Below are 27392 nucleotides of genomic sequence, written 5' to 3' on the forward strand. Positions count from 1 at the left end.
AACAAACAAATAAACTATAGGCAAAAAGGTCACAATTATTTATACCATGTCTTTCTTTCTTTCATACCCAAGAGGTACGTGTGAGATCTAAACCAGGCCGCACGTAGGTTTGGTGAAAATGGTAAAGGAGGGTGATTGCCTTTCATCATGAAAGTGTGTGAGTGATTTTGTTTGTGCATATTGCAGTGATGATGACACTGTGCACACCCTGGGTGTAAGTTGAGTCATAGCTGGCACTGAGTACTGCTGAGAGTGCAGAAGATATTTGTGCCACCAAGAAGTAAAAAAGACCTGGTATGCTACTTTTTGCTTTCTCCACTTCAGCTGCCCTTTGCCATCTGTGAGCAAATAATGCTCCAAATTACAACATGACAAAGAACTGTTAAAAAAAAAGCAAAGGAGACCTTCCTGGACTGCATCCTATTCTCAAGGCAAAAAAGTGAAATGTCAGTTTATATCAATTCCAGTCCTGAATCCAACCTTTTCACCAAGTTTAATCAAAACCGATACGAAAATGAACCAAACAAACAAACAAAAGCCCTTCAAATAAATAAATAAATAATCCCTGTTCTGCCCCTTTTCCCAGAGCTAGACAGAAAGTAGTAGTAAGTATTTTTCATGTCAGGCCCATTTTCACCAACAACCATGAATACCCATTTTTGTAGCATAAATTATCTTCAAAACACAAAGAGCTCCCCCCCACCACTCCCCCCAGCTAACTACCACAAACAAACAAACAAACACCTTTAGAATTGTCCAGGCCCTTACCCACCACAAAGTTTTATTAAAACAAACTCATTTGTTTTCGTGTGATCCAGAAAAACAAACAAACAAACAAACAAACAATGACTGAAGGAGGAGAAGAAAGGATTTGGTGGTGGATTTACTTGGAACTGAAGCCCACCAATATTTGCATGACCATGCCATCAAACTCTTTATGAAGAAACGAAGACAGATGGACTTTGTCTTGATGAGCGGCTTTGATAAGTTCCTGTAAATTATATTTTTATTTGCTATTGATTAGTCCTATGCAGCCGGTCTGCTCTGTGTCAGCCTGATCCCATCAGATCTCAGAAGCTAAGCAGTGCAGGACCTGGTTAGTACTTGAATTGGAGACCTCTTTGGAACACCAGCGGCTGTGTGTGTTTCTCCAGGTAAAACTGGAGTTGCGTCAGGAAGGGCGTCCGGCATAAAACTTGTGCAAATACCAATGTGGATCTGGCTGTATCCGCTGTGGTAACCCCGAACAAAATGGGGGCAGAGAATGGACAACAACTATTGATTAGTGTTGATGTGGATGACGTCTGTGTCAGTGTGTTTCTGTCAGGTGCATATATGTCCAGAGGTTCGGCTGGAATCTGTTGATCCCTGTGTTATTTATGTTTATAGCATTTTACTTGTTTGGTGGTGGTATGGGGCAGCACGGTGGTGTAGCACTGTTGCTTCATAACAAGAAGGTCATGGGTTCGATTCCCACCTGTGGCCTTTCTTTGTGGAGTTTGCATGTTCTTCCCATGTTTGCGTGAGTTCTCCCTGGGTGCTCCGGCTTCCTCTAACATCCAAAAGGCCCCCTGACGCTTGCACAACTTTAATCCGCGCACTTGCATGCACTTCGCCGTGATGATCCCACCCGCTGTGTTCCCATCTGGATGCCGTGCTTTGTTTCACTGGATGCTGCGTGTTGTGCGCTGGTAGCTGCGTATATAAAATAATTTATTTTGTAGCAGATTAATCATTTTCTCTCAGAGTTGGCTGTTGAAAAGGCCTCGAATCACTTCTGGAATCACAGAGGACTGTTTCATCTGCCACTTTTTTCCTCTCTCTCTCGTGTACTTAATGAGGTGGAGAAGGCACTGGAACCGTCTAAAAAGGTGATTATTTGTCATGTTTATATTGTAATGGCTTGGTAAAACAGTTGCATGTTCATTCCTTCTTATGAGCAGCTGTAAAAGTATGTTTATAATAGATTTAACATCTCATTATAATCATTCAGATGAGAGGTGCTCTGATGCATTGCGCTGATGCAATCACTCGCACTCACATGCAGTGTTTTTGTATTGTTTGCATAATGTTCATGTGAAGTTCACATAATTAATGCGTGATGGAGATTTTGAACATTTCAAAATTTTCTTTACGCACTTGCATGAAGCAGCACAGTTTACAACGAGTTTGAGGTGAGTTTACTCTTTGGCACGGCAGAGTGTGTGCAAGTGCGCGGATTGAAGTTGTGCAAGTCTCAGGGCACCTAAAGACATGCAGGTTAGGTGGATTGGGAACTTTAAATTGTCCGTAGGTGTGCGTGTGGGTGTGAATGTGTTTGTTTGTCTATATGTGGCCCTGTGACAGACTGGTGTCTTGTCCAGGGTGTACCCGCCTCACACCCTGTGAATGCTGGGGTAGGCTCCAGCCCCCGTGACTCGATCTTGGATAAGCAGTTGATGGTGAGTGTGTGAGTGAGAGTGGTCATATGAGTAAATGTGGCTGAAGGTTATGAGTTTTTTTTAATTTCATTAGTAATTGCTGTTATTTGGGATATATACAGTGTTTATTTGTGATGCTGCATTATGTCATACTGTGTTTAATTTTGTGAGAATAGTTCTGAAGACCTTGGTGTGAATGCATGGCCTGCCACTGGGTGATACACAAACATTAACACACCATGACCATTTTTTCTCTTTTATGATTACAGTAGCGTGTGTCAGTGTTCATTGCTAATGTCGGTAATGAAGACAATGAAGAAGAAACTGAGAAACATGAAAGTAGCCCCCCCCACCCGCCCTACTCAAAGGACAAACATGAATACAGATACAAAGCAAGTGAAGCCTGCACCAAAATACACTGAAGGAAAATACACAGTGTGTGCTGACACACACGACACACACATTTATGGAAACACAAAGTGCAAAATTATTTTTAACTCGACCATCTCAGACAGGCTGAGCGGTGGCTTCATGACCAAACACACACTGAGCCCAGGTAAATTAAGTCTGCATTAAATTTACCCTTCTACAACACTCACAAATGTACAGAACCCCGCAAAGACTCTGCAGCATACAACTGCAACAGTCACACACAAACAGAGCGGATCACAAATCTCCAAAAAGGTTTGTGGCCTTTTTTAACCCTGTGGAGGGCAGACTGCTGAGCTGTGGAGTCAGTGTGCGTGCCATGCAAAGACGCACATCTGCTGCCAGGCTTTATCTCCAACCAGCCACCAGTGCATCATGCAAGTCAGCCACGTGCACACACACATGCACATGCAGACAGACTGGGGGGGATGGACACTCAGGAACAGAGAAAGAGAGAGAAAGAGAGAGAGAGAGAGCGAACGCGAGGGTTACCTCCACCCCCCCCCCCCCCAAAAAAAAACTTAATCTGTGTGAGGATTATTGATCACGCTTAAAAAGGAAGGGATTTCAAGTGTAGAAAAATAAAGAAAATGCCACAAAAAAGACAAAATGTAGGTCAAAGGTCAGCATGAGGCTGGCATGAGGTCAGAGTTGGAAGAGGAGTGAGAAGGAGGAAAAGTAGGGCAACTAGGCTGCAGTTGACACAGAGAGGGTCGGATTAACAGGGAGTGACACCAGGGCTTCCAAAAGGACATTCAGTGCACTGACGTAAAAGACAAACGACACGGCATGCAGCCACAGGCAGATCGTTTTAATGTCCTCTTAACGAAGCCCAGGCACTGTTCTTCACAACAACTACTACAGTCTGCTCCAGGGTGCTGCATGTCTGTGTGCTTACCCAGTGACACACAGGAACGACAGAGAAAAATGATAAGTACAGTCCTTCAGACACCGTTTGAGCAAAGTAAAAGACACGGAAAGATGGACACAAAGAATGATGAGAAAATCACAGCTGTGCATTTTGGAAGAAATAGCACGACTGATATGGAGGACCAAATGCAACCAATAAAAATAACATAAATGAAGCTATTCATTAACATATAAACTACATATGCACTCTTTAGAGTGTATACTTCCACCCAGGTCTTACAATGTCAAAAACGGCATTTAAATTTCTCGGCTCTGCTTCTTTTATTCAGAGCTGCACCAATATGTGATGAGTTCAATCCAGGCCAAACATCTGACTGCTTCATAAAACTAGTTTATTACTTTTTGTGTAAACAGTATCATCCCAGCGGACTGGAAGTAGGGACTTGTCATCATAGCCGGAAAGAAAAAGAAGGTTTTGTGTTTTGTGTCAGTTGACTGGACTGCTCTCTGGGACATCCTGAGGATCTCCCGGAAGTTACTGGACACCATAGTCAGTCTGTACACAGATACTGTGATGCTGTGTGGAGGGGAGGCAGAGACTCTGAGTCAGAGCCTGGTGAAAACTGTTCATCAGGGGTGTGTACTGGCTCCTACATTGTTTGGTGCTTGCATGGACTGGATGTTGGGTAGGCTTGTGGAAATCAGCAACTTAGGGGGTTTTGCTGGCTAGTAAAGGTTTACTGGCCTTGATTTCACAGACAGTGGTCATTCCAGAATCAGTGTGGCTCTGACTGGAGCATTTGAGAAGCTGAGTAAGGAATTGTAGTGTTTTGTTTGCAGTTGTCCTGGATCAAGACTAAGATCCAGACATTCACTTAAAAACCCCACAATAATTAGATTTGGTCATCCACCTTGGCATATCATCTCCTAATGTCTTGGAACTCCTCAATGCAATTATTATATGAGTTTAGAAGAAGATATAACACAAACATATTGTTTTTTTTTTTCACAGTGTGATGATGTTTTGAAGCAAGACACCAAAGCAGGATCGACGTTTTGGAACCAAAAAAAAAGCATTCATTCATTCATTTGTTTTTTTAAAACACTCTGTCCTGTGAAGGGTCACGGAGGTGCTGAGCCTATCACAGCGGCCTTTTGGGTCAGAGGCAGGTACCCATGGACAGGCCACCAGTCTACTGCAGGGCCATAAACAAAGCAGGTAAACAATAATCAGATTCACTGATGATGGATGATCTGAATCTTGCCCTTTTTGGTTTTGGCACTTATAAATGTATGCATTATTACACGTCTAAATATTGCTCCACTTTTGACAAAATGTGAATTATCCACAAACCATTAATTGCAAAACGAATAAATGCACAAAATGCATAAAAATCTGATGTACCAACAGCCCCAAACATGAGCCAAATCTACAGATTAAAAACAAATGTATCAGTGTCTTGGCTAAATTACAGTCCAGATCGCAACCCTAACAACACATTCTGGCTGTTGAACAAACTGTTGACTTGTGATCCCCATAAAGGTCAACAGAATGACCAATTAACAGAGAACCAGAGGCCGTTACTGCTGCTAAAGGTCCTCAAACAAACTACAGATTTGAAGGTAGTGAGTAAGATTTTATGTTTTACATTTTGATTTGAATCACGTTTGACCATGTTGAAAAGTGGTTTGAATTTAAAAGCATATTTTTGGAAACTCTTGAATCAAGGAGCTTGAATTTGACTATTTTCATGTGATGTCATAAATCATAACAAAAGAGAAAGTTCAAAGAGGGGCATTGTGCAGAATGACTAGGGCCCCTTTGCCCTCAACGCTGAAGGAGAAGTCCCACAATTTTCAAGCTTGGCTTTATTTGTAGATCTTTTGGAAGTCATGTTTTCACTTGGGGGAATAAATGAATGTAAATGTCACATTATTGATTTAGAATGCAAACATCTCCGCTAGCTAATGGGCTAATTAATGTTATTGGTTGGGGCAATAATTAACAGTGAAAGTAAAGGCTACTTGAACACTAAAACTGAACAGGCGAAGATGTCATTCAAAATGTGTCCGGTTGACCATCGCCTTGAAACTCTTGTTGAAAATGGATAATCGTAATTCATTTGTTCAAATGTGACAAGAAGTGTTTACTCTGAGCTGTTACCGCCTCATCCAAAAACATTAATTAGTCACTTAGCCCACAGCAGTGTTTGTGCTCTAAAGAAATAATCCACCAATTACAGTAAGTTTTGCCCTGAATGAAAAGTTGACCTCCAAACCACCTAAAAATAAAGACTAGTTTGATGAATGCTGAACATCTTTAATGTGCAGCTACGGCACTGCAGCGCTTTGGTTCTACAGTAGGAGTGTCCTGAATTCCTTCACATGTTTCTGGCCAAAATGCTGAAACAACTTGATTTTTGTGGCAGCTTTCAAACACAACAGCATCCCAGGAAATAAAGAGAGACGGAGACAAGGCAGAGAGCTCAAAATAAATAAGTTGCTTTTGAGGGATTTCAGGAAGGAAGGTGTCACATTTATTGGAAAGGTTGCTTGGGATCAGTGCAAAAGAGACAAGAGGGACAGGATGCATTATGGGAAATGTGGAGGACATCTTACCATTGGTCAGACTCGGGGACAGATGGTCTTTGTCATTGTGTCTGCGTCTGCTTTGTCTCACTGGCTGAGGTGGTTGTCCCTCCAGCATGTTGACAATGTCCATACGGTCGATACTCTTCAGAGCTGTGTACAAACTCTCCACTGCAAGATGGGACAGACAAACAACAGACACAATGAAAAGGACAAAGAGCAGGATCAGTTTTCCTTCACCTGTGGGTGTGAGATGGTCAGGGAGCGGTCTGATCTCATACGCACTCTTGGCCCTCTTGCCCTCGCGGGTGGCCCAGAGGTTGAGCAGTGCAGAGCTCTGTTCTAGCAAAGAGTTTGGATTCTCCACACGGACCTTATTGATGTCATCCACACTGAGCTGGAGTTCACGTGCCAACTCTATTAAGAAAATAAAGCAGAATAAGTATCACACAAATCTTTATTCCTGTGATAAAAAGGGCTTAATGTGAGTGAGCGAGTCGGTAAGCTGCTAACACCCCTGTCACACCTTGGTGATTTATCCAGCGTATGCCAAGCATATTAAAAATGCTGGCATACGCTGGCGTATGTCCAATAAGTTATGGGTAAGTTTTGTCTAAGTAAAGAGCACGTAGAAACACGATGATATACGTCATAAAATGGAAAGTACATTGAAAAATCTTGGGCATGCCCAATATTTTCGACGTATGACAGCATATGCCTCATACGTCCCACATACGCGGGCCATTAAGTAGTAGTTAAGTTATGTGATTGTTGACACACATTTCTTATAAGTTACTCATAAGTCGAAATACATCCATTGATGCTGACCATTGATTGGCTGAAGACTGAAAGCTGCAGCCCTCATGCAAACAGTTCAGACTGTTACAAATATTAAAACCAATCACATACTGAGTAAATATAAAGTCTTATCCCTGTTTTTTTCTTCTTCTTCTTCTTTTTCCTTCTTATCCCTGTTTGATTTATCATCACAGCCTGTTGAAAACTTGTTCACATAAAGCGTCCTGATTTTGGAAAATGACATCTGAAAATACTTTAGTTCCTTGTCATGGCTGAAGAAATGTAATGTTTTTAAAGAAATCCCACTGTGTTTGTCTGCTCCTGGTGCGTTTCTCAGCCTGAACCAGAGAACGCCGGCGCTTTATGCCACAACAAAAAAAATTACTTATTTTAAAAGTTGAAAGAGTCACAACGCCTCATTCATTCACACCAGTGTTTATTACACGCATTAGTCAACTCTTCATTTTCATCTGCGATGAAAATAAATCCCATGATCCACCAAGACAAAAATAAAATAAAATTTAATAAAAAAATGGTAAATTACTCTGTTTGGCCTCTGTCTGGAGTGGAGAGGCCATGCGACAGTGTACACGTGCTTGATGATGCGCATATCAACATCTACATGCTCCACCTGCCAAACAAAAGGGCTCCGTCAGTGGTGGAAATGCAAACCAAGCCAGACTTAACCTTTCTAACTTGTACCATACTGTGCAGTACCGACCCAGACCGCTCGGTGGAAATGGGGCTGTCGGCATACGCCAACTAAATCGTCAAGGCATGACAGGGCCCTCACACTCTTCAAGCGCTTACTCCAGTTATGGGTAACGGGGAGCTTGAGGTTATCCCAGCAGTCACAGGGCGTGAAGCAGGGTACACCCTGGACAGGACACCAGTCTGTCACAAGGCCACATATAGACAAACAAACACATTCAAACCCAAACCCACACCTACGGACAATTTAAAGTTCCAATTCACCTACCCTGCATGTCTTTGTGGGATGTGGGAGGAAGCCGGAGCACCCGGAGAGAACCCACACAAACATGGGGAGAACATGCAAGCTGCTAACAATATCTAACAAATATCATAGGCTGTGTATATCCTGGACAAACCGCCTGGAACGGCAGTCAAGGGTTTACTAAAGTGCTTGAAGCTCAATTAAGGAGGTGCCGAACACCTAGCTAACCCAAAAATAGGTAAAGCGATGGAATGTGGGCAAAACCAGCATGACATAGGCAGGACAAATGAAGCCTAAACACATACCCCCAGTTCAGATTTCGCAAACAAGTGAAGGTACAGCTAACAGCTTAACTGTGCTTTGGGTATTGATTAACATATATTTTCTTGTGGACTGGGTGGTGGTTTTCTGATTGGATGCAGATATTAAAATGTATGCCTGGGTTGTTGTCTTAGTAACTGTTGCACCATCAGAGGACCTAATGTCACCAAGCTACTTGCTACTTATGGCTTGCCTGGTGCCAATAGTATGATCATATAAATTAAGTAATACAAAAATTTGCTCAATGTAAATACTGGAGCAGGGCAGCACGGTGGCTTTGTGGTTAGTACTGTTGGCTCACAGCAAGAAGGTTATGGGACCACTTCCCAGCTGAGGCCATTTTGTGTGGAATTTGCATGCCATATGTGTGTGCGAATGTGTTTGTCTGTCTATAGGTGGCGTTGTGATAAATTGGCATCCTGTCCAGGGTGTACCCCGCTTCTTGCCCTACGACCGCTGAGATCGGCTCGAATGGAAATATTGGAGCAATGAGTTCTTTGATGGTCATTAGTACATTTAACCTCACAGCAAACTATATGATCTTAGATATTTGTAAAAAAAATTGTCAAGTCAACTGGAGATTGTGTTGTTTCCCCATACAGCTGATGGTTTCCAGGCCAAAAACTGTCAACCCCTCAACCCCGCGCGCAGCAGCTAACCACCACATACATCATGAGCACTTCTCTACTCAAACCCAAGCACATAACATCACTCAGTGGAAACACAATCATTTCCCAATTGTGTTTTGTCAACATTCTGAAAACATTGCTTAAATTTTGCACAAATCTGTAATGGAAAGTCATCTACTGTAATACAATAGTTCGCTTTTAATTCTTTTTTGCTTCAGGTTGCTCAGACCTGTCCAACCTGCCTTCATACATTCTGTCTTGACAATGCACACAAGATGGACAGGGTGTGCAGTTTGATCCCTACAGTTAATTAAACACACACATGTGCCAGACCTGCAGATACAGAATGAGCTCCAAACCAGTCGTGACTATGTGCGTTGATATTTGGGCCTTATCTGGCTCATGTCTCAAGTCATCAGTATAGATGAGACCCCTGAAGACTTCTACATTGAAACCAGGTAATTTCCCTCATATCGGAATCAGGGCCATTGTTGTCTTACCAGCCCAGCTCAGTCCTAACTGTTCTGCAATCACAGCCATCTTCAGCTCCGTCCTCTCCATAGCAGTCAATGATGCTGCAGAGATCAGAACACAACACGACTCTCTTAGGTGCAAAGTTCAGGTCACAGAGGCTCATGGATTTTGTAATGTAAAGCTGTTGTTGTCTACATAGTAGACTATAACGCAATGCTAAAATACCCGTATAAGGATTGTGTTCTTTATAACTGCAGTTGTTTAATTATTTAGAGCCTATTGTCTTACATACAATTTGTATATGTTCAATAAAGCCCCTCTGTCAATCAATCAATCAAAAACAATATTTACGTTTTAATGATGTCTGCATGAGGCCTTGCGTGTGCATGTACATGAGCTTTTGACATGAGCGGAAGTTGTGAAAATCAAACAATATTTGTATTAATGAGCCAAATTTAACTCCATAGGAAGTTAGCTTTGAGTTAGCGAAAGTTAGCGTGCACGCTAACATCCGCGATTTTGCTCCAGAGGTGTTATTAGGTTCCAGAAAGTGTTTCCAGTTTTAGAAGTGTTCAATTCTCGCTAGCTTTACATAATAAATGAGAAAGAGGTTATATTAATACACAAACAATTTTGCAGCTAGCTAAACCAGCCTATGACGTTGTCATGCTAACGTCAGTGAAATGTCTTCTAAATCACTTCAGAGGTGTTATTGGGTTCCAAAAATAGCATTTTCAATTTTAGAAGTGTTTATTTCTCACTTGTGTTTACATAATATATGAGAAACATTTTATGGTTTGCCACGGACTTTACCCGAGCGCCCTCTGGTGGCCGTTTTTAGCTGATGAAAACATCGTCGAATGCAATACAAATACATGTAATTTGGTCACTTTTCAAAGGGGTCAGACTTATGGAACTAAATCCAGGCCAAAAGTTTTGTAATCTGAAAATAATAAAAGATTGAAAAAAAAATTTGAAACTGAAAATTCAATTTCTTTTTTCACTTTCAGATCTTATTTTTTCAGTTTCAAACTTTTGGCCCTGTTCTGGTGTGGGAGGGCGTGGCTTCGATTGAGAGGGGTGTGGAATTGTGAGTGACAGGAGAGCAATCAGTCCTCACATGATGTTTATTTCAGGAAACGTGGGTACTTTGATAGATAATGACTCTGCTCCTGTCTCCATCGTGGATTACTATGCAGCTGGTGCGTGAAAGAAAATAGAGAGAATGAAAGCTTATTACGAGGTTTTAAACGCTTGAGATAAAGCTGTTGATTGTGATCGATGTGTAGCAGTTGGTTCAGTGGATCCGTATGTTGTACCAGATAATGAATTTAATGACGATGTAACAAAGTGTCCGGCAGTTTCACAGCGTAACCTTAATGTGACCAGAACCAAGCAGACCACCCGTAATTCCAAAGCCAAAGCCGGAAGAGCGCTCCGGCCTCCAGCGGTGTGAAGAAGCCTCACCGTTACAGGCCCGGCACTGAGGCGCTGAGAGAGATCCAACGCTACCAGAAATCCACCGAGCTGCTGATCCACAAGCTGCCGACCAGGTCAGCCTCGCTGACCTCCTGCAGAGCATCACAGCGGAGCTCTGAAAGCGGAGGTTGGTCTTGAAGTCTTGAGCGATTTCTCTCACCAGGTGCTGGAAGGGCAGCTTGTGGATCAGCAACTCGGTGGATTTCTGGTAGCGGCAGAGTGCCACGGTGCCGGGCCTGTAACGGTGACGCTTCTTCATACCGCCGGTAGCCGGAGCGCTCTTCCGGGCGGCTTTGGATTTGGATTTACGGGCGGTCTGCTTGGTTCTGGCCATATTAAAGCTTCCTTCAGATCTGCTGAGCCAAGTCTCTCTGTGTATCACTTAGAAAGCTCGTGATTCTTCTTCTTCTTGATTGTCGGCGGGCTAGGCACGGTCAGTGCATTGCTGCCCCCCTCAGGTCATAAGACACAGAACACCTATTAAATGTCAATGAGATAGATACAGCACCCCTTTATTTGCCAATACAAGCCACAATTTTTTAAAAAACAAACCACCAAATTCGCTCTCTCCTTTGAGGAGGCTCCATGCCCAGTAATGTCCTCAAAGAAAAGGTACTATAACCCAAATCTGCCAAACCTCGAAACATGACCCTTCTATCCTCTGCATACAAAGGGCAGTGTATTAACACATGAAGAACAGATTCAGTGACGCCACAAAAATGACAGCAACTGTCCAGATGTTTCCCAAGCACATACAGCCCACTGTTTAACCCATAGTGACCCGGCCTAAGCCTTGCCAACTTCACATCATTGTGACGTGAGACACCCAGTGACACATTACCCTGCTCTACTTTTGAAACAATAGTGTGAAGGTGTCTTCCCTTGGTCTCAGTATCCCAAATGTGCTGCCACTGCTGGTGTATACTACCATTAACAAAACTACGGCACTCCATTCTACTAAAAGGAACATGAAACAGGATGGCGTCAGTCCTTAACCCGGCTTTAGCAGCATCAGCCATTTCATTCCCATGAATTCCCATGTGGGAAGCTCGGAACACTTCACTGCTTGATGCACAATAATTGCTGGCAGCCTGTAAAATGAGCGACCTGCCTCATTTTTATGCGGCGATGCTGCGCTGTGTTCACGGTCTTGTGTGGATTTGGGACACATCGGTTTTTTAGGTATAGGTGTTAAACTTTACAATCTTGCATATTTTCCAGTTTTTAAACATCAAAAATGACCAAGAGTGGTCTAGAATTACTTGTAATAGACATCTTTAGCATCACTTTATTTACAGGTATCAAGACAACACAGTGAAGCGAAAGTGTTAAGTCATTATCTATAAAAGTACCCACGTTTCCTGAAAGCAACATCATGTGAGGACTGATTGCTCTCCTGTCACTCACAATTCCACGCCCCTCTCAATCGAAGCCACGCCCTCCCACGCCAGAACAGGGCCAAAATTTGAAACTGAAAAAATAAGATCTGAAAGTGAAAAAAAGATCTGAAGGTGAAAAAAGAAATATGAATTAAAATAAATTATGTGATCAAAATAATTACAGAGCTGAATCAAAAATTTATTTAAACTGAAAAATATATATCTTACACTTATTTTTATTTTGATAATACTTTTTAAATGATTATAAAATTCAAGAACAAACATTGAATTTTCAGTTTCAAAATTTATTTTTTCAATCTTTTTTTATTTTCAGATTACAAAACTTTTGGCCTGGATTTAGCGCCATACAGACTCGTCAATAAAGTCAATTTAACGTACAATGGTTAATTTCAGCTCAGCTTGGTGTATAAATCTCATTGTTCCAGGCAGTGAGAGCTGTCAGCTGGCTGTTAGAAGCAAATTAGAGACAAAACAAAATCTGATTTCAATAGATAATGCAGCACGAGTTTGTTTTCATCAGGCGGCCAGTTGCGGAAGTACGAATTCTCGCCTTCGGGTTCGCCACTTTGCTGGAAGTGACGGGTCTCCGCGGCAAATTAAGTGATTTTAGACAGACCTGCCACTGATGGTCTAGTCTGATTGGCTGTCCCCACAACCGCTCACAAAATAAAAAAAAAAAAAAATTGAACAGACTGAAATAGAATGTGACTTTTTAACCTCTTAAAATACTTCTTAAAAAATGTCAAGGTTAGCCATCTTTGAACTTGTCCAAGATCTGTGTCCCAAGAATGTTCCCTGTGAATTTGAAGACTTTGGCAGTAATAGGACTGGACTTATGCCAGAGGTGGGACGAAGTCACTCTCAAGTCATTAATCTGCAAGTCCCAAATCAGTTTGCAAACAATTGGTGGTCATTATGACTTGAGACTTGACTTTGGACTTGTTAATTCATGACTTGAAAGTGACTTGATGGTGACTTCATCTCACCTCTGACTTATGCTGAGTACAGACAGACGGACGGATGGACAAATGGACGCAAAGCCTTCGCAATACCCGATGGCCATATCTGATAGCCTTGGGTAAAAATGAAACGCAGCTTTTACTAAGTAACAGATATCGCTTGAAAAGGTGAAAGTAAGAAACTCGTACCCATAGCAGGTTCATTTAGAGTACTGTATCGTTCTCTTAAGGCCAACGGAGTCAATGTTCGTCTTCGGTCTTCACTCCCAATAATCTGCTAATCACAAATAAACACCTCTGATACCTCAAATCATCTTGTGAAGATGACCATAATGAACCACAGTGTGTACATTTACCTTGATACACGGAGGCATGGTAATGTTGAGGTTACACAGCACATGTTGGCTGTCCTCATACTTTGTGGACTTACGCAGGAATGACAGAAGCCCAGTTGGGTCTTTACTGCAGTCTCTCACCTTAATCACACAGACATGAGGTAAACATTAAAGAGAAACAGTTACAATGTGGAGGAGGTGGACCTGGCCAAGCAGCAGTAAAGAGAACATTTGAAGAGCAGCTGTAAGGAGAAGCTGTGTACCAACCTTAACAGAAACAGGAAGTCTGTTGTCTCTGAAGGCCTGGAAGCTGAAGCAGCGAGGCTGCTGGGTGGCCTTCCTCACAGGCAAAAGATTTCCTGAACATTCCAAGTGAAGCGGCATTCCTTCCATCACCTATAAGAGTCAGCAACAACCTCAGTGGAAGGCACACTAGAGTTGAATGTGGTTGCAGCAGGATGGTGTTCACCATCGGTTGCAGCAAGAACCTTCAAGAAATGACTGGATATGAACTCACTTCACTGCATTTTTCTCTAAACTGACCTCTATATCTCTGCTACGTGCCACCTCTGTGAAGTTCTCATGTTGTTCTAGGGTTTTATCCATCTTGTCATCAGTCATGCAGTAACACCGTAGGCGACCCTCGCGGAGCTCGTTCATTTTGGCGAACACCACAAACTTTGCCATGTAGGGTACAGCTGACAGCTCTCTGTAGAGCAGGTTGGCAAAGGAGACGGCTTCAGCTGTCCGAGGACAATCTGCCAGCCAGAAACTGAAAGAAAGAAAAGCATGACACAAAGCAGTTTTTCCACCTGAATCTCTATATACTGTTATTATACACTATTTTATCTGAGGGTCAGCTGAAAGATCTGTAGGTTAGTTAGCCTGTGCACTGGTTGTGCCACAGGGTATTGTAATCGGTAATGTGTATCTGTGTATAAAACAACTTCAAAATGGGTGAGCATACTTTTGTCAAATTTGTGAGGAATATTCATTAGGTGAGTGTCTTCAGATGAGTAACTGTTTGAGCAAATCAAAGGTCAAGGTTGTCAAAAGATATAGTACTCAAAACAAATTTTCCAGTATGTCTCTGTAACTAATAAGGTTAAGTGGTATGCTTAGCCACTCAAGAGCTACCAGACACTTGAATGAGATAATCAGCTATAGGAGTCCCAAGGACCAGGGTTTGAAACCAGAAAGGTTCCATCAATCAGTAACTCATTCAGTGCCATTGACCCACAATACACATTAAACACCACAGTGTTACTTGGGTGGACAGAGTATGCATCACCCCTCCAATGTCTTTCATTATGAAGATGTAATGACAGATGATTCAAACTTGGTGTGCATTTATTCCAGCTCTTTTGACAATTTTCACCATTATAAAGCAAGTAGTCATTAAACTGGATAAACTATTTGGTATTGCTGTATCATCAAGTACTTGTATAAGAAGGGTTTAAGCTGATGTTCAAGCTTGATTAGCACTGCAAAAATGGGCACCTGAATTCAAGAGGTGATGGTCTAGTGGTTATGTGTTGGGCTTGAGTCCAGAGCATCCTTGGTTCAAACCCCAGCCTGACCGGAAAAATCACTATGGGCTCTTGGGCAAGGTCCTTAATCCCCAAGCTGCTCCCGGTGCAGTGAGCACCTTACATCAATCAATCAATTTTTTTATATAGCGCCAAATCACAACAAACAGTTGCCCCAAGGCGCTTTATATTGTAAGGCAAGGCCATACAATAATTATGTAAAACCCCAACGGTCAAAACGACCCCCTGTGAGCAAGCACTTGGCTACAGTGGGAAGGAAAAACTCCCTTTTAACAGGAAGAAACCTCCAGCAGAACCAGGCTCAGGGAGGGGCAGTCTTCTGCTGGGACTGGTTGGGGCTGAGGGAGAGAACCAGGAAAAAGACATGCTGTGGAGGGGAGCAGAGATCGATCACTAATGATTAAATGCAGAGTGGTGCATACAGAGCAAAAAGAGAAAGAAACAATGCATCATTGGAACCCCCCAGCAGTCTACGTCTATAGCAGCATAACTAAGGGATGGTTCAGGGTCACCTGATCCAGCCCTAACTATAAGCTTTAGCAAAAAGGAAAGTTTTAAGCCTAATCTTAAAAGTAGAGAGGGTGTCTGTCTCCCTGATCTGAATTGGGAGCTGGTTCCACAGGAGAGGAGCCTGAAAGCTGAAGGCTCTGCCTCCCATTCTACTCTTACAAACCCTAGGAACTACAAGTAAGCCTGCAGTCTGAGAGCGAAGCACTCTATTGGGGTGATATGGTACTACGAGGTCCCTAAGATAAGATGGGACCTGATTATTCAAAACCTTATAAGTAAGAAGAAGAATTTTAAATTCTATTCTAGAATTAACAGGAAGCCAATGAAGAGAGGCCAATATGGGTGAGATATGCTCTCTCCTTCTAGTCCCCGTCAGTACTCTAGCTGCAGCATTTTGAATTAACTGAAGGCTTTTTAGGGAACTTTTAGGACAACCTGATAATAATGAATTACAATAGTCCAGCCTAGAGGAAATAAATGCATGAATTAGTTTTTCAGCATCACTCTGAGACAAGACCTTTCTGATTTTAGAGATACTGCGTAAATGCAAAAAAGCAGTCCTACATATTTGTTTAATATGCGCTTTGAATGACATATCCTGATCAAAATGACTCCGAGATTTCTCACAGTATTACTAGAGGTCAGGGTAATGCCATCCAGAGTAAGGATCTGGTTAGACACCATGTTTCTAAGATTTGTGGGGCCAAGTACAATAACTTCAGTTTTATCTGAGTTTAAAAGCAGGAAATTAGAGGTCAACCATGTCTTTATGTCTGTAAGACAATCCTGCAGTTTAGCTAATTGGTGTGTGTCCTCTGGCTTCATGGATAGATAAAGCTGGGTATCATCTGCGTAACAATGAAAATGTAAGCAATACCGTCTAATAATACTGCCTAAGGGAAGCATGTATAAAGTGAATAAAATTGGTCCTAGCACAGAACCTTGTGGAACTCCATAATTAACTTTAGTCTGTGAAGAAGATTCCCCATTTACATGAACAAATTGTAATCTATTAGACAAATATGATTCAAACCACCGCAGCGCAGTGCCTTTAATACCTATGGCATGCTCTAATCTCTGTAATAAAATTTATGGTCAACAGTATCAAAAGCAGCACTGAGGTCTAACAGAACAAGCACAGAGATGAGTCCACTGTCTGAGGCCATAAGAAGATCATTTGTAACCTTCACTAATGCTGTTTCTGTACTATGATGAATTCTAAAACCTGACTGAAACTCTTCAAATAGACCATTCCTCTGCAGATGATCAGTTAGCTGTTTTACAACTACCCTTTCAAGAATTTTTGAGAGAAAAGGAAGGTTGGAGATTGGCCTATAATTAGCTAAGATAGCTGGGTCAAGTGATGGCTTTTTAAGTAATGGTTTAATTACTGCCACCTTAAAAGCCTGTGGTACATAGCCAACTAACAAAGATAGATTGATCATATTTAAGATCGAAGCATTAAATAATGGTAGGGCTTCCTTGAGCAGCCTGGTAGGAATGGGGTCTAATAAACATGTTGATGGTTTGGATGAAGTAACTAATGAAAATAACTCAGACAGAACAATCGGAGAGAAAGAGTCTAACCAAATACCGGCATCACTGAAAGCAGCCAAAGATAACGATACGTCTTTGGGATGGTTATGAGTAATTTTTTCTCTAATAGTTAAAATTTTGTTAGCAAAGAAAGTCATGAAGTCATTACTAGTTAAAGTTAATGGAATACTCAGCTCAATACTGAGCTCTGACTCTTTGCCAGCCTGGCTACAGTGCTGAAAAGAAACCTGGGGTTGTTCTTATTTTCTTCAATTAGTGATGAGTAGAAAGATGTCCTAGCTTTACGGAGGGCTTTTTTATAGAGCAACAGACTCTTTTTCCAGGCTAAGAGAAGATCTTCTAAATTAGTGAGACGCCATTTCCTCTCCAACTTACGGGTTATCTGCTTTAAGCTACGAGTTTGTGAGTTATACCACGGAGTCAGGCACTTCTGATTTAAAGCTCTCTTTTTCAGAGGAGCTACAGCATCCAAAGTTGTCTTCAATGAGGATGTAAAACTATTGACGAGATACTCTATCTCACTTACAGAGTTTAGGTAGCTACTCTGCACTGTGTTGGTATATGGCATTAGAGAACATAAAGAAGGAATCATATCCTTAAACCTAGTTACAGCGCTTTCTGAAAGACTTCTAGTGTAATGAAACTTATTCCCCACTGCTGGGTAGTCCATCAGAGTAAATGTAAATGTTATTAAGAAATGATCAGACAGAAGGGAGTTTTCAGGGAATACTGTTAAGTCTTCTATTTCCATACCATAAGTCAGAACAAGATCTAAGATATGATTAAAGTGGTGGGTGGACTCATTTACTTTTTGAGCAAAGCCAATAGAGTCTAATAATAGATTAAATGCAGTGTTGAGGCTGTCATTCTCAGCATCTGTGTGGATGTTAAAATCGCCCACTATAATTATCTTATCTGAGCTAAGCACTAAGTCCAGACCAAAAGGTCTGAAAATTCACAGAGAAACTCACAGTAACGACCAGGTGGACGATAGATAATAACAAATAAAACTGTTTTTGGGACTTCCAATTTGGATGGACAAGACTAAGAGTCAAGCTTTCAAATGAATTAAAGCTCTGGTCTGGGTTTTTGATTAATTAATAAGCTGGAATGGAAGATTGCTGCCTAATCCTCCGCCCCGGCCCGTGCTACGAGCATTCTGACAGTTAGTGTGACTCGGGGGTGTTGACTCATTTAAACTAACATATTCATCCTGCTGTAACCAGGTTTCTGTAAGGCAGAATAAATCAATATGTTGATCAATTATTATATCATTTACCAACAGGGACTTAGAAGAGAGAGACCTAATGTTTAATAGACCACATTAACTGTTTTAGTCTGTGGTGCAGTTGAAGGTGCTATATTATTTTTTCTTTTTGAATTTTTATGCTTAAATAGATTTTTGCTGGTTATTGGTGGTCTGGGAGCAGGCACCGTCTCTACGGGGATGGGGTAATGAGGGGATGACAGGGGGAGAGAAGCTGCAGAGAGGTGTGTAAGACTACAACTCTGCTTCCTGGTCCCAACCCCGGATAGTCACGGTTGGAGGATTTAAGAAAATTGGCCAGATTTCTAGAAATGAGAGCTGCTCCATCTAAAGTGGGATGGATGCCGTCTCTCCTAACAAGACCAGGTTTTCCCCAGAAGCTTTGCCAATTATCTATGAAGCCCACCTCATTTTTTGGACACCACTCAGACAGCCAGCAATTCAAGGAGAACATGCGGCTAAACATGTCACTCCCGGTCTGATTGGGGAGGGGCCCAGAGAAAACCACAGAGTCCGACATTGTTTTTGCAAAGTTACACACCGATTTAATGTTAATTTTAGTGACCTCCGATTGGCGTAACCGGTGTGTCATACTGCCGACGTGAATTACAATCTTACCAAATTTACGCTTAGCCTTAGCCAGCAGTTTCAATTTCCTTCAATGTCGCCTGCTCTGGCCCCCGGAAGACAATTGACTATGGTTGCTGGTGTCGCTAACTTCACATTTCTCAAAACAGAGTCGCCAATAACCAGAGTTTGATCCTCGGCGGGTGTGTCGTCGAGTGGGGAAAACGGTTAGAGATGTGAACGGGTTGGCGGTGTACACGGGGCTTCTGTTTAGGGCTACGCTTCCTCCTCACAGTCACCCAGTCGGCCTGCTTCCCGGCTGCTCGGGATCTGCCAGGGGGTAACTAACGGCGGCTAAGCTACCTTGGTCGCACCGACTACAGGGGCCTGGCTAGCTGTAGAATTTCCACGGTGCGGAGCCAAGTCTCCAATTCGCCCAGCCTGGCCTCCAAAGCTACGAATAAGCTACACTTATTACAAGTACCGTTACTGCTAAAGGAGGCCGAGGAATAACTAAACATTTCACACCCAGAGCAGAAAAGTGCAGGAGAGACAGGAGAAGCCGCCATGCTAAATCGGCTAAAAGCTAGTAGCTACGCTAAGCTAGCGGATTCCTAAAAACACGCAAAGTGAATAATGTGTAAATAATTTAGAGGTGATTCAGCAGAAGGAGTGCTTTAGTTAAGGCACGTAAAGATTACACTGGGAAACAAATCGTAATCTAGATAACTAGATCAATCTAACTGCGCAGATTAAACAGCTAACAGATACAGAAAAACACCGCTGTGCTCCGGAACAGGAAGTGATACAATACCGCAGTGAGAGCCAACCACCAGTGACATGGCAGCACCCTGACATCGCTGTGTGTGTTTGTGTGAATGGGTGAATGTGAGGCATAATTTAAAATGCTTTGAGTGTCTGATGCAGATGGAAAAGTGCTGCAGTCCATTTACCATTATCATTTAAGAGGGGTGTAGAAAGTCTTGAAGACGATCCAACGTCTGGCTGGGGTGCACCTTGCAGAAAACCATCACCATGTTCATGACAGGTGATGGATGATAAGCAGCTGACTACTAATCAGTGAGACATCTTTATGCCCATTTAACATTGTCATTTGGTGACTGTGTGATTCATCTAAGTGAGACAGTTCCAAACCTTGGTGTAACCTTTGAGCCACCATTGTCTTTTGATTGTATTTTAAGGAGGTCATTAAGAATTCTCATTCCATTTACATAATACTGCAGTGATCAGATGTATCTTGTGGATGCCAAAAATTTGAATCATGCCTTTGTGTCCTCCAGAATTGACTACTGTAATGTTTTATTTTCTGGACTGCCACATAAGAGTATGAAATGTCTACAGATGATAGAGAATACTGCTGCTGGAGTTTTGACGAAAACCAGGAGGTTTGATCACATCACACCCATTCTTGGTTCCTTTCACTGTCTCCCTGTGACTCTAAGAGCCGATTTGCTGACATGTAAGGCTATAAATGGTTATAGACCCAACTATCCTTGTATGGTCACTGTATGCTGGCTCTGTGTAGCAAGGGTTAAAAAGCAGTCAGCAGGCTTCACAGCCATTTCCCGCTGTATAATGTTGTTGAGTAGGCTTCCCTGTTGGGATTAGAAAAGCAAGTTCCAGAGACTTTCTTAAGACTAGTCTTAAAACCTATTTATTTTCTGTTGTCTGTTATTAGATTTATAGTTTTTACCTTATTTTATTGTACATTTTGTTTTGTGGTTTTAATTTTACTTGGTGATGTGGAGATCTTTGTTATTGCTGTTATAAGCCCTTTGATGAGTTTTATTCATTTAAAGTGCTTTACAAATAAATTTATTATAGCCAATGTGATTGGAATTCACTGTTGAGACGTGAGCACATTCTTGCCTACAGAACTTTTTAATGTTAAAGGTTTCTAATGTATGGTTGTCATGCTTTCTCAGCCCTTATCAAAAATGCAACAAGCTCATTGTACCAAAGGAGAACATGGAGCATTTTAAAGCAGATCAAGGATTTCCTAAACCATGATGAGCGCTGAAATCATCATTTCCAGCCAGAGACAAAGACAACCAAAAACATATCATCAGCCTCACCAAAGGAAGCTAAGGTCATTTTGGATATTAAGCTCATTGTGTTCTTGGACTACTTTCCAAAAGGCCCAACTACAGCCCTGCCAGTCTGAGCACACCTGGTGCTGTCAGGTGTCAGAAGTGAAGCAGAGAAAGTCCTGATTGGTACATGGCTAGAAGACTACAACCCCTGGCAAAAATTATGGAATCACCGGCCTCGGAGGATGTTCATTCAGTTGTTTAATTTTGTAGAAAAAAAGCAGATCACAGACATGACACAAAGCTAAAGTCATTTCAAATGGCAACTTTCTGGCTTTAAGAAACACTATAAGAAATCAAGAAAGAAGATTGTGGCAGTCAGTAACGGTTACTTTTTTAGACCAAGCAGAGGAAAAAAATATGGAATCACTCAATTCTGAGGAAAAAATTATGGAATCACCCTGTAAATTTTCATCCCCAAAACTAACACCTGCATCATATCAGATCTGCTCGTTAGTCTGCATCTAAAAGGAGGTGAACACACCTTGGAGAGCTGTTGCACCAAGTGGACTGACATGAATCATGGCTCCAACACGAGAGATGTCAATTGAAACAAAGGAGAGGATTATCAAACTCTTAAAAGAGAGTAAATCATCACGCAATGTTGCAAAAGATGTTGGTTGTTCACAGTCAGCTGTGTCTAAACTGATGACCAAATACAAACAACATGAGAAGGTTGTTAAAGGCAAACATACTGGTAGACCAAGGAAGACATCAAAGCGTCAAGACAGAAAACTTAAAGCAATATGTCTCAAAAATCGAAAAATGTACAACAAAACAAATGAGGAACGAATGGGAGGAAACTGGAGTCAACGTCTGTGACCGAACTGTAAGAAACCGCCTAAAGGAAATGGTATTTACATACAGAAAAGCTAAACGAAAGGCATCATTAACACCTAAACAGAAAAAAACAAGGTTACAATGGGCTAAGGAAAAGCAATTGTGGACTGTGGATGACTGGATGAAAGTCATATTCAGTGATGAATCTCGAATCTGCATTGGGCAAGGTGATGATGCTGGAACTTTTGTTTGGTGCCTTTCCAATGAGATTTATAAAGATGACTGCCTGAAGAGAACATGTAAATTTCCACAGTCATTGATGATATGGGGCTGCATGTCAGGTAAAGGCACTGGGGAGATGGCTGTCATTACATCATCAATAAATGCACAAGTTTATGTTGATATTTTGGACAATTGAAAGGATGTTTGGGGATGATGAAATCATTTTTCAAGATGATAATGCATCTTGCCATAGAGCAAAAACTGCAAAAACATTCCTTGCAAAAAGGACACATAGGGTCAATGTCATGGCATAGGGTCAGTGTCAATGAGCAGATCTGATTTGATGCAGGTGTTAATTGGGGGATGAAAATTTACAGGGTGATTCCATAATTTTTTCCTCAGAATTGAGTGATTCCATATTTTTTCCTCTGCTTGGTCTAAAAAAGTAACCGTTACTGACTGCCACAATCTTTTTTTCTTGATTTCTTATAGTGTTTCTTAAAGCCAGAAAGTTGGCATTTGAAATGACTTTAGTTTTGTGTCATGTCTGTGATGTTTTTCTACAAAATTAAACAACTGAATGAACATCCTCTGAGGCCGGTGATTCCATAATTTTTGCCAGGGGTTGTACATGAGAACACCAGAAGCTATGCGCATGTCTCTCTATGTAGAGCTGGTGTTAGGTAAGAAAGGGCATCCAGTGAATAATCTGTGCCAAACTGCCTGCAGTGGCACATGGGGGCAGGTAAGAGGGGGGCAAAAAGTCATTCTATCTGCTGGTGAGGACTTTTTTTGAGCATCAGGATCTTATGCTTCTAGCTGTGCCAAGGAGATCCAAACACTGTAGAAAATAAACCCACATTTCATCTCATCCCACAAACACATCAGTTATCTTCTGACCGTTACTTGCCAAGCTGCTTGTACAGAACAAGTGGAGCTGGTGATGTAGGACGTTTATCAAACATACTTTTATGGAATATGGTTGATGTAGTACAGCAGGTAACAGTAAGAATCATTCAAATCTGGAAAGCGTCAAAATTTGACTGTATACGTTTTGGTACATATTTTAGAAAAATAACATTAGCCATTTGAATTCTAAATCGGGGCCAAGTAGGGGTCAATTGAAGAATTGCACAGGGTCAAAATTAAAACAAGTTCTAATCATATTGAAAGTGATACCACATTATGTGTCTGATCACAAATATTCCAAAAAAGTCGAGTTTGGACTATCTATAAATGTTATGGAGTTAAGGTTTAAAAACAGCAAGAATGGTGACAAAGGAGTCAAAAGTTAAAGTTCCAATTTTGGTAAAAAGTGGTGCAAATTATTGGTTGAACTAATAGGATTAACAAATAGAATAGTCCAAACTATACATTTTTGGAATCTTTGTGATCAGACACATAATGTGGTATAGCTTTCAATATGATTGGAACATTTTTTATTTTTATTTTGACCCGGTGCAATTCTTCATCGACCCCTACTTGGCCCCCGATTGAGAATTCAAATGGCTAACATTTTTCTAAAATGTGTACCAAAAGGTATACACAGTCACATTTTGGTGCTTGTTTCTGGATTTGAAGGATTCCTCTGCCAATATTCTGTCATCTGCTGCACAAATGTGAATTCAGTGACCACAAAAAACATGCTCCTGTTCAGTGTAATGAAATGCAGCAGCAGTCTTACAATACTTACCTTACATTGATCTAATCTGTACATGTAAATGAGATGGGGAAAAACACTTTGTTTCAGTGGAATATGGGTGCCTATTTTTGTGGTCACTTTATTTGGTACCAAACAACCTTACCGTGCTGACACATTTGTTGTGAAACTGGCACAGTCATTGGCATAAATAAGTTTGGTGGTGCCAGTGATGTCTTCCCATTGGGCCGGGGCTGTGCCACCTGGGAATTAGTGGAGAATCATGGTTTTAGCATGGATATAAAACACTAAATATCAGTGTCAATGACTGCATCAAACATTTCTGATATCCAACACCTTCTACAGGCATGACATGCACTGCAGTACCTATGACAGAGCAAAGGAGGCGGAGGCTAGTGGTATCACCCTCCCCGGAGTCTCGGGGGCTCTCCCTCCATGACGGAGGCAGGGGTATACGCAGACCAATGGGTCGGTGAAACTTGCGTCGCCGAGGCTCCACAGTCACCACAGGGCTAAAATTAGCCTGGTTACCCAGCAGTTTGGCAACTAGCTCATCCGGGACAGGCTGAGCCTAAGGATGGGTGCAAATAATGAAAGAGGGATACATAGCATGGACCCAGATTTGATGATTAAAAAAAAAAAGTGGAAGCAAATTAAACAGAAAGGTGAATTGGCCAAAGACAGTACACAATAAAAAGAGAGACAAAGTGATGTGGAACAAAAGGACAGGACGAAAACCAGAAGGGTCAAAATTGAAGATGAAGAGGAGAGAAAGAGGAGTCCAAGGTGATTAATATACACTGATCATTATGAAAAGACACCAGCACCACAGTTTTTTTTTTATGACTTTACTAAATATTGTTTATTATAAACTGTGTTAACAAACATTAGGGCAAAATACCATAGATAGTAAAGAACAAAAGGCACTGCATTTTTTTCATAACATTTATGATATGATTAATACAACAATCCTATACTTAAACAGATATGTTCCTAAGACATAAGCAACAATACAAATACAGCCATATAGGGAAATGCAGAATATAACCGTATCTAATTTATTTACTGTGCATTGTGCATTCACTATTTTCATTAGTGGTTAAGGCAGCATGTTAGATAGAATACAAGAAGAAGTAAATCCTACACAGGCCCAAAGGCCCGATGTTTATCCCTAGATTTTGCTGTGTGAACCAGATAAGAGTCCATGACACCCCCCCACCTCAGATGGGTCACCAGTCAAATGCAGGTTACTTCCCCTGACATGGCTTGATGCTGTCAGTGCTTCAGAAACATTTTCCATAACATGTCCCTTTGAAAGAACAAAGGTAAAAAGAAAAAAAAAAAACAGTATGGAGCAATCCTGTTGTCCACATACGTCAGATTCATTCAGCTGTTGCAATTCAAGTATTTCACACTCATTTCTACAGTGAGACCAAAACCTCAGCTTGGAAACTTTTGCATTCATTCATTCACTGCTGTGTCTGAAAGGCACTCCTCAGCTACGTGAGGTAAGGGAATTTAAAGTCACCTAACTCTGCTTTACTGAAACTGCATCTCTATGTCTGACATTTCAAATTCACAATTTGTGGAACAAAGACTTTGCAAATATGCATTTTTTCCCCAAATGTGTTAAAAATGTGAAAAAAAAGTCTCATTGGATGAACTCAATTTAATTATGAGCAGAATTTCCATCTAATACATATACAGTAGTGTTCAGAATAATAGTAGTGCTATGTGACTAAAAAGATTAATTCAGGTTTTGAGTATATTTCTTATTGTTACATGTGAAACAAGGTACTCAGTAGATTCAGTAGATTCTCACAAATCCAACAAGACCAAGCATTCATGATATGCACACTCTTAAGGCTATGAAATTGGGCTATTAGTTAAAAAAAAAAAAAAGTAGAAAAGGGGGTGTTCACAATAATAGTAGCATCTGCTGTTGATGCTACAAACTCAAAACTATTATGTTCAAACTGCTTTTTTGGCAATCCTGTGAATCACTAAACTAGTATTTAGTTGTATAACCACAGTTTTTCATGATTTCTTCACATCTGTGAGGCATTAATTTTGTTGGTTTGGAACCAAGATTTTGCTCGTTTACTAGTGTGCTTGGGGTCATCGTCTTGTTGAAACACCCATTTCAAGGGCATGTCCTCTTCAACATAAGGCAACATGACCTCTTCAAGTATTTTGACATATCCAAACTGATCCATGATACCTGGTATGCGATATATAGGCCCAACACCATAGTAGGAGAAACATGCCCATATCATGATGCTTGCACCACCATGCTTCACTGTCTTCACTGTGAACTGTGGCTTGAATTCAGAGTTTGGGGGTCGTCTCACAAACTGTCTGCAGCCCTTGGAACCAAAAAGAACAATTTTACTCTCATCAGTCCACAAAATATTCCTCCATTTCTCTTTAGGCCAGTTGATGTGTTCTTTGGCAAATTGTAACCTCTTCTGCACGTCTTTTATTTAACAGAGGGACTTTGCAGGGGATTCTTGCAAATAAATTAGCTTCACACAGGCGTCTTCTAACTGTCACAGCACTTACAGGTAACTCCAGACTGTCTTTGATCATCCTGGAGCTGATCAATGGGTGAGCCTTTGCAATTCTGGTTATTCTTCTATCCATTTTGATGGTTGTTTTCCATTTTCTTCCATGCGTCTCTGGTTTTTTTTGTCCATTTTAAAGCATTGGAGATCATTGTAGATGAACAGCCTATAATTTTTTGCACCTGCGTATAAGTTTTACTCTCTCCAATCAATTTTTTATTCAAACTACGCTGTTCTTCTGAACAATGTCTTGAACGTCCCATTTTCATCAGGCTTTCAAAGAGAAAAGCATGTTCAACAGGTGCTGGCTTCATTCTTATATAGGGGACACCTGATTCACACCTGTTTGTTCCACAAAATTAACGAACTCACTGATTGATTGCCACACTACTATTATTGTGAACACCCCCTTTTCTACTTTTCTTTACTAATAGCCCAATTTCATAGCCTTAAGAGTGTACATATCATGAATGCTTAGTCTTGTTGGATTTGTGAGTCTACTGAGTGAATCTACTGAATCTACTGGTACCTTGTTTCCCATGTAACAATAAGAAATATACTCAAAACCTGGATTAATCTTTTTAGTCACATAGCACTACTATTATTCTGAACACTACTGTATGTACCCCAACTCAAATAAAGCACAGCCATGTAAGAAAATTTAATTTAATTTAGTTGAGAATACATATACGTATTAGATGGAAATCTTGCTCATAACTGAATCGAGTTTGAGAATGAATCCGTTTTTTGAGTGCACAGTCAAAGTCATGTACAAGTCCCAGTAAAACACAAGAAAATGGAACTTTCTATTCCACGTACGTGACATAAAAATGATATATTTAAATACATTACATAGACTATTGTGAATGTATATAAAAATTTAGAGTTTTAGTAAATTTTTAAAATGTTTATTTGAAACAAGAAAGGATGATTAATATCACAAGGT

The 27392-nt window shown here is 41.1% G+C and overlaps 1 protein-coding gene across 15 annotated transcripts in view; it reads right to left on the reverse strand.

The window, feature by feature from the left end:
• The window catches only part of ank1a (ankyrin 1, erythrocytic a), a 413130-nt gene that overhangs the window by 49633 nt on the left and 336105 nt on the right, over positions 1-27392 (reverse strand). For 10 of the 15 annotated variants that reach the window (XM_034170333.1, XM_034170330.1, XM_034170325.1 and 7 more), the window contains 9 exons: positions 24249-24453; positions 24028-24124; positions 14202-14430; positions 13926-14054; positions 13680-13799; positions 13513-13600; positions 9512-9586; positions 6594-6725; positions 6339-6479 (listed from right to left, as the gene is read on the reverse strand). In XM_034170333.1, the coding sequence (XP_034026224.1) occupies positions 6339-6479; positions 6594-6725; positions 9512-9586; positions 13513-13600; positions 13680-13799; positions 13926-14054; positions 14202-14430; positions 24028-24124; positions 24249-24453 (1216 nt within the window). The remainder of the gene's footprint in view (positions 1-6338; positions 6480-6593; positions 6726-9511; positions 9587-13512; positions 13601-13679; positions 13800-13925; positions 14055-14201; positions 14431-24027; positions 24125-24248; positions 24454-27392) is intronic. The other 5 variants (XM_034170336.1, XM_034170328.1, XM_034170322.1 and 2 more) reach the window with 2 other exon arrangements.

This window comes from Thalassophryne amazonica, chromosome 5, assembly GCF_902500255.1.
Source record: "Thalassophryne amazonica chromosome 5, fThaAma1.1, whole genome shotgun sequence".
In the NCBI taxonomy this organism is placed as follows: domain Eukaryota; kingdom Metazoa; phylum Chordata; class Actinopteri; order Batrachoidiformes; family Batrachoididae; genus Thalassophryne; species Thalassophryne amazonica.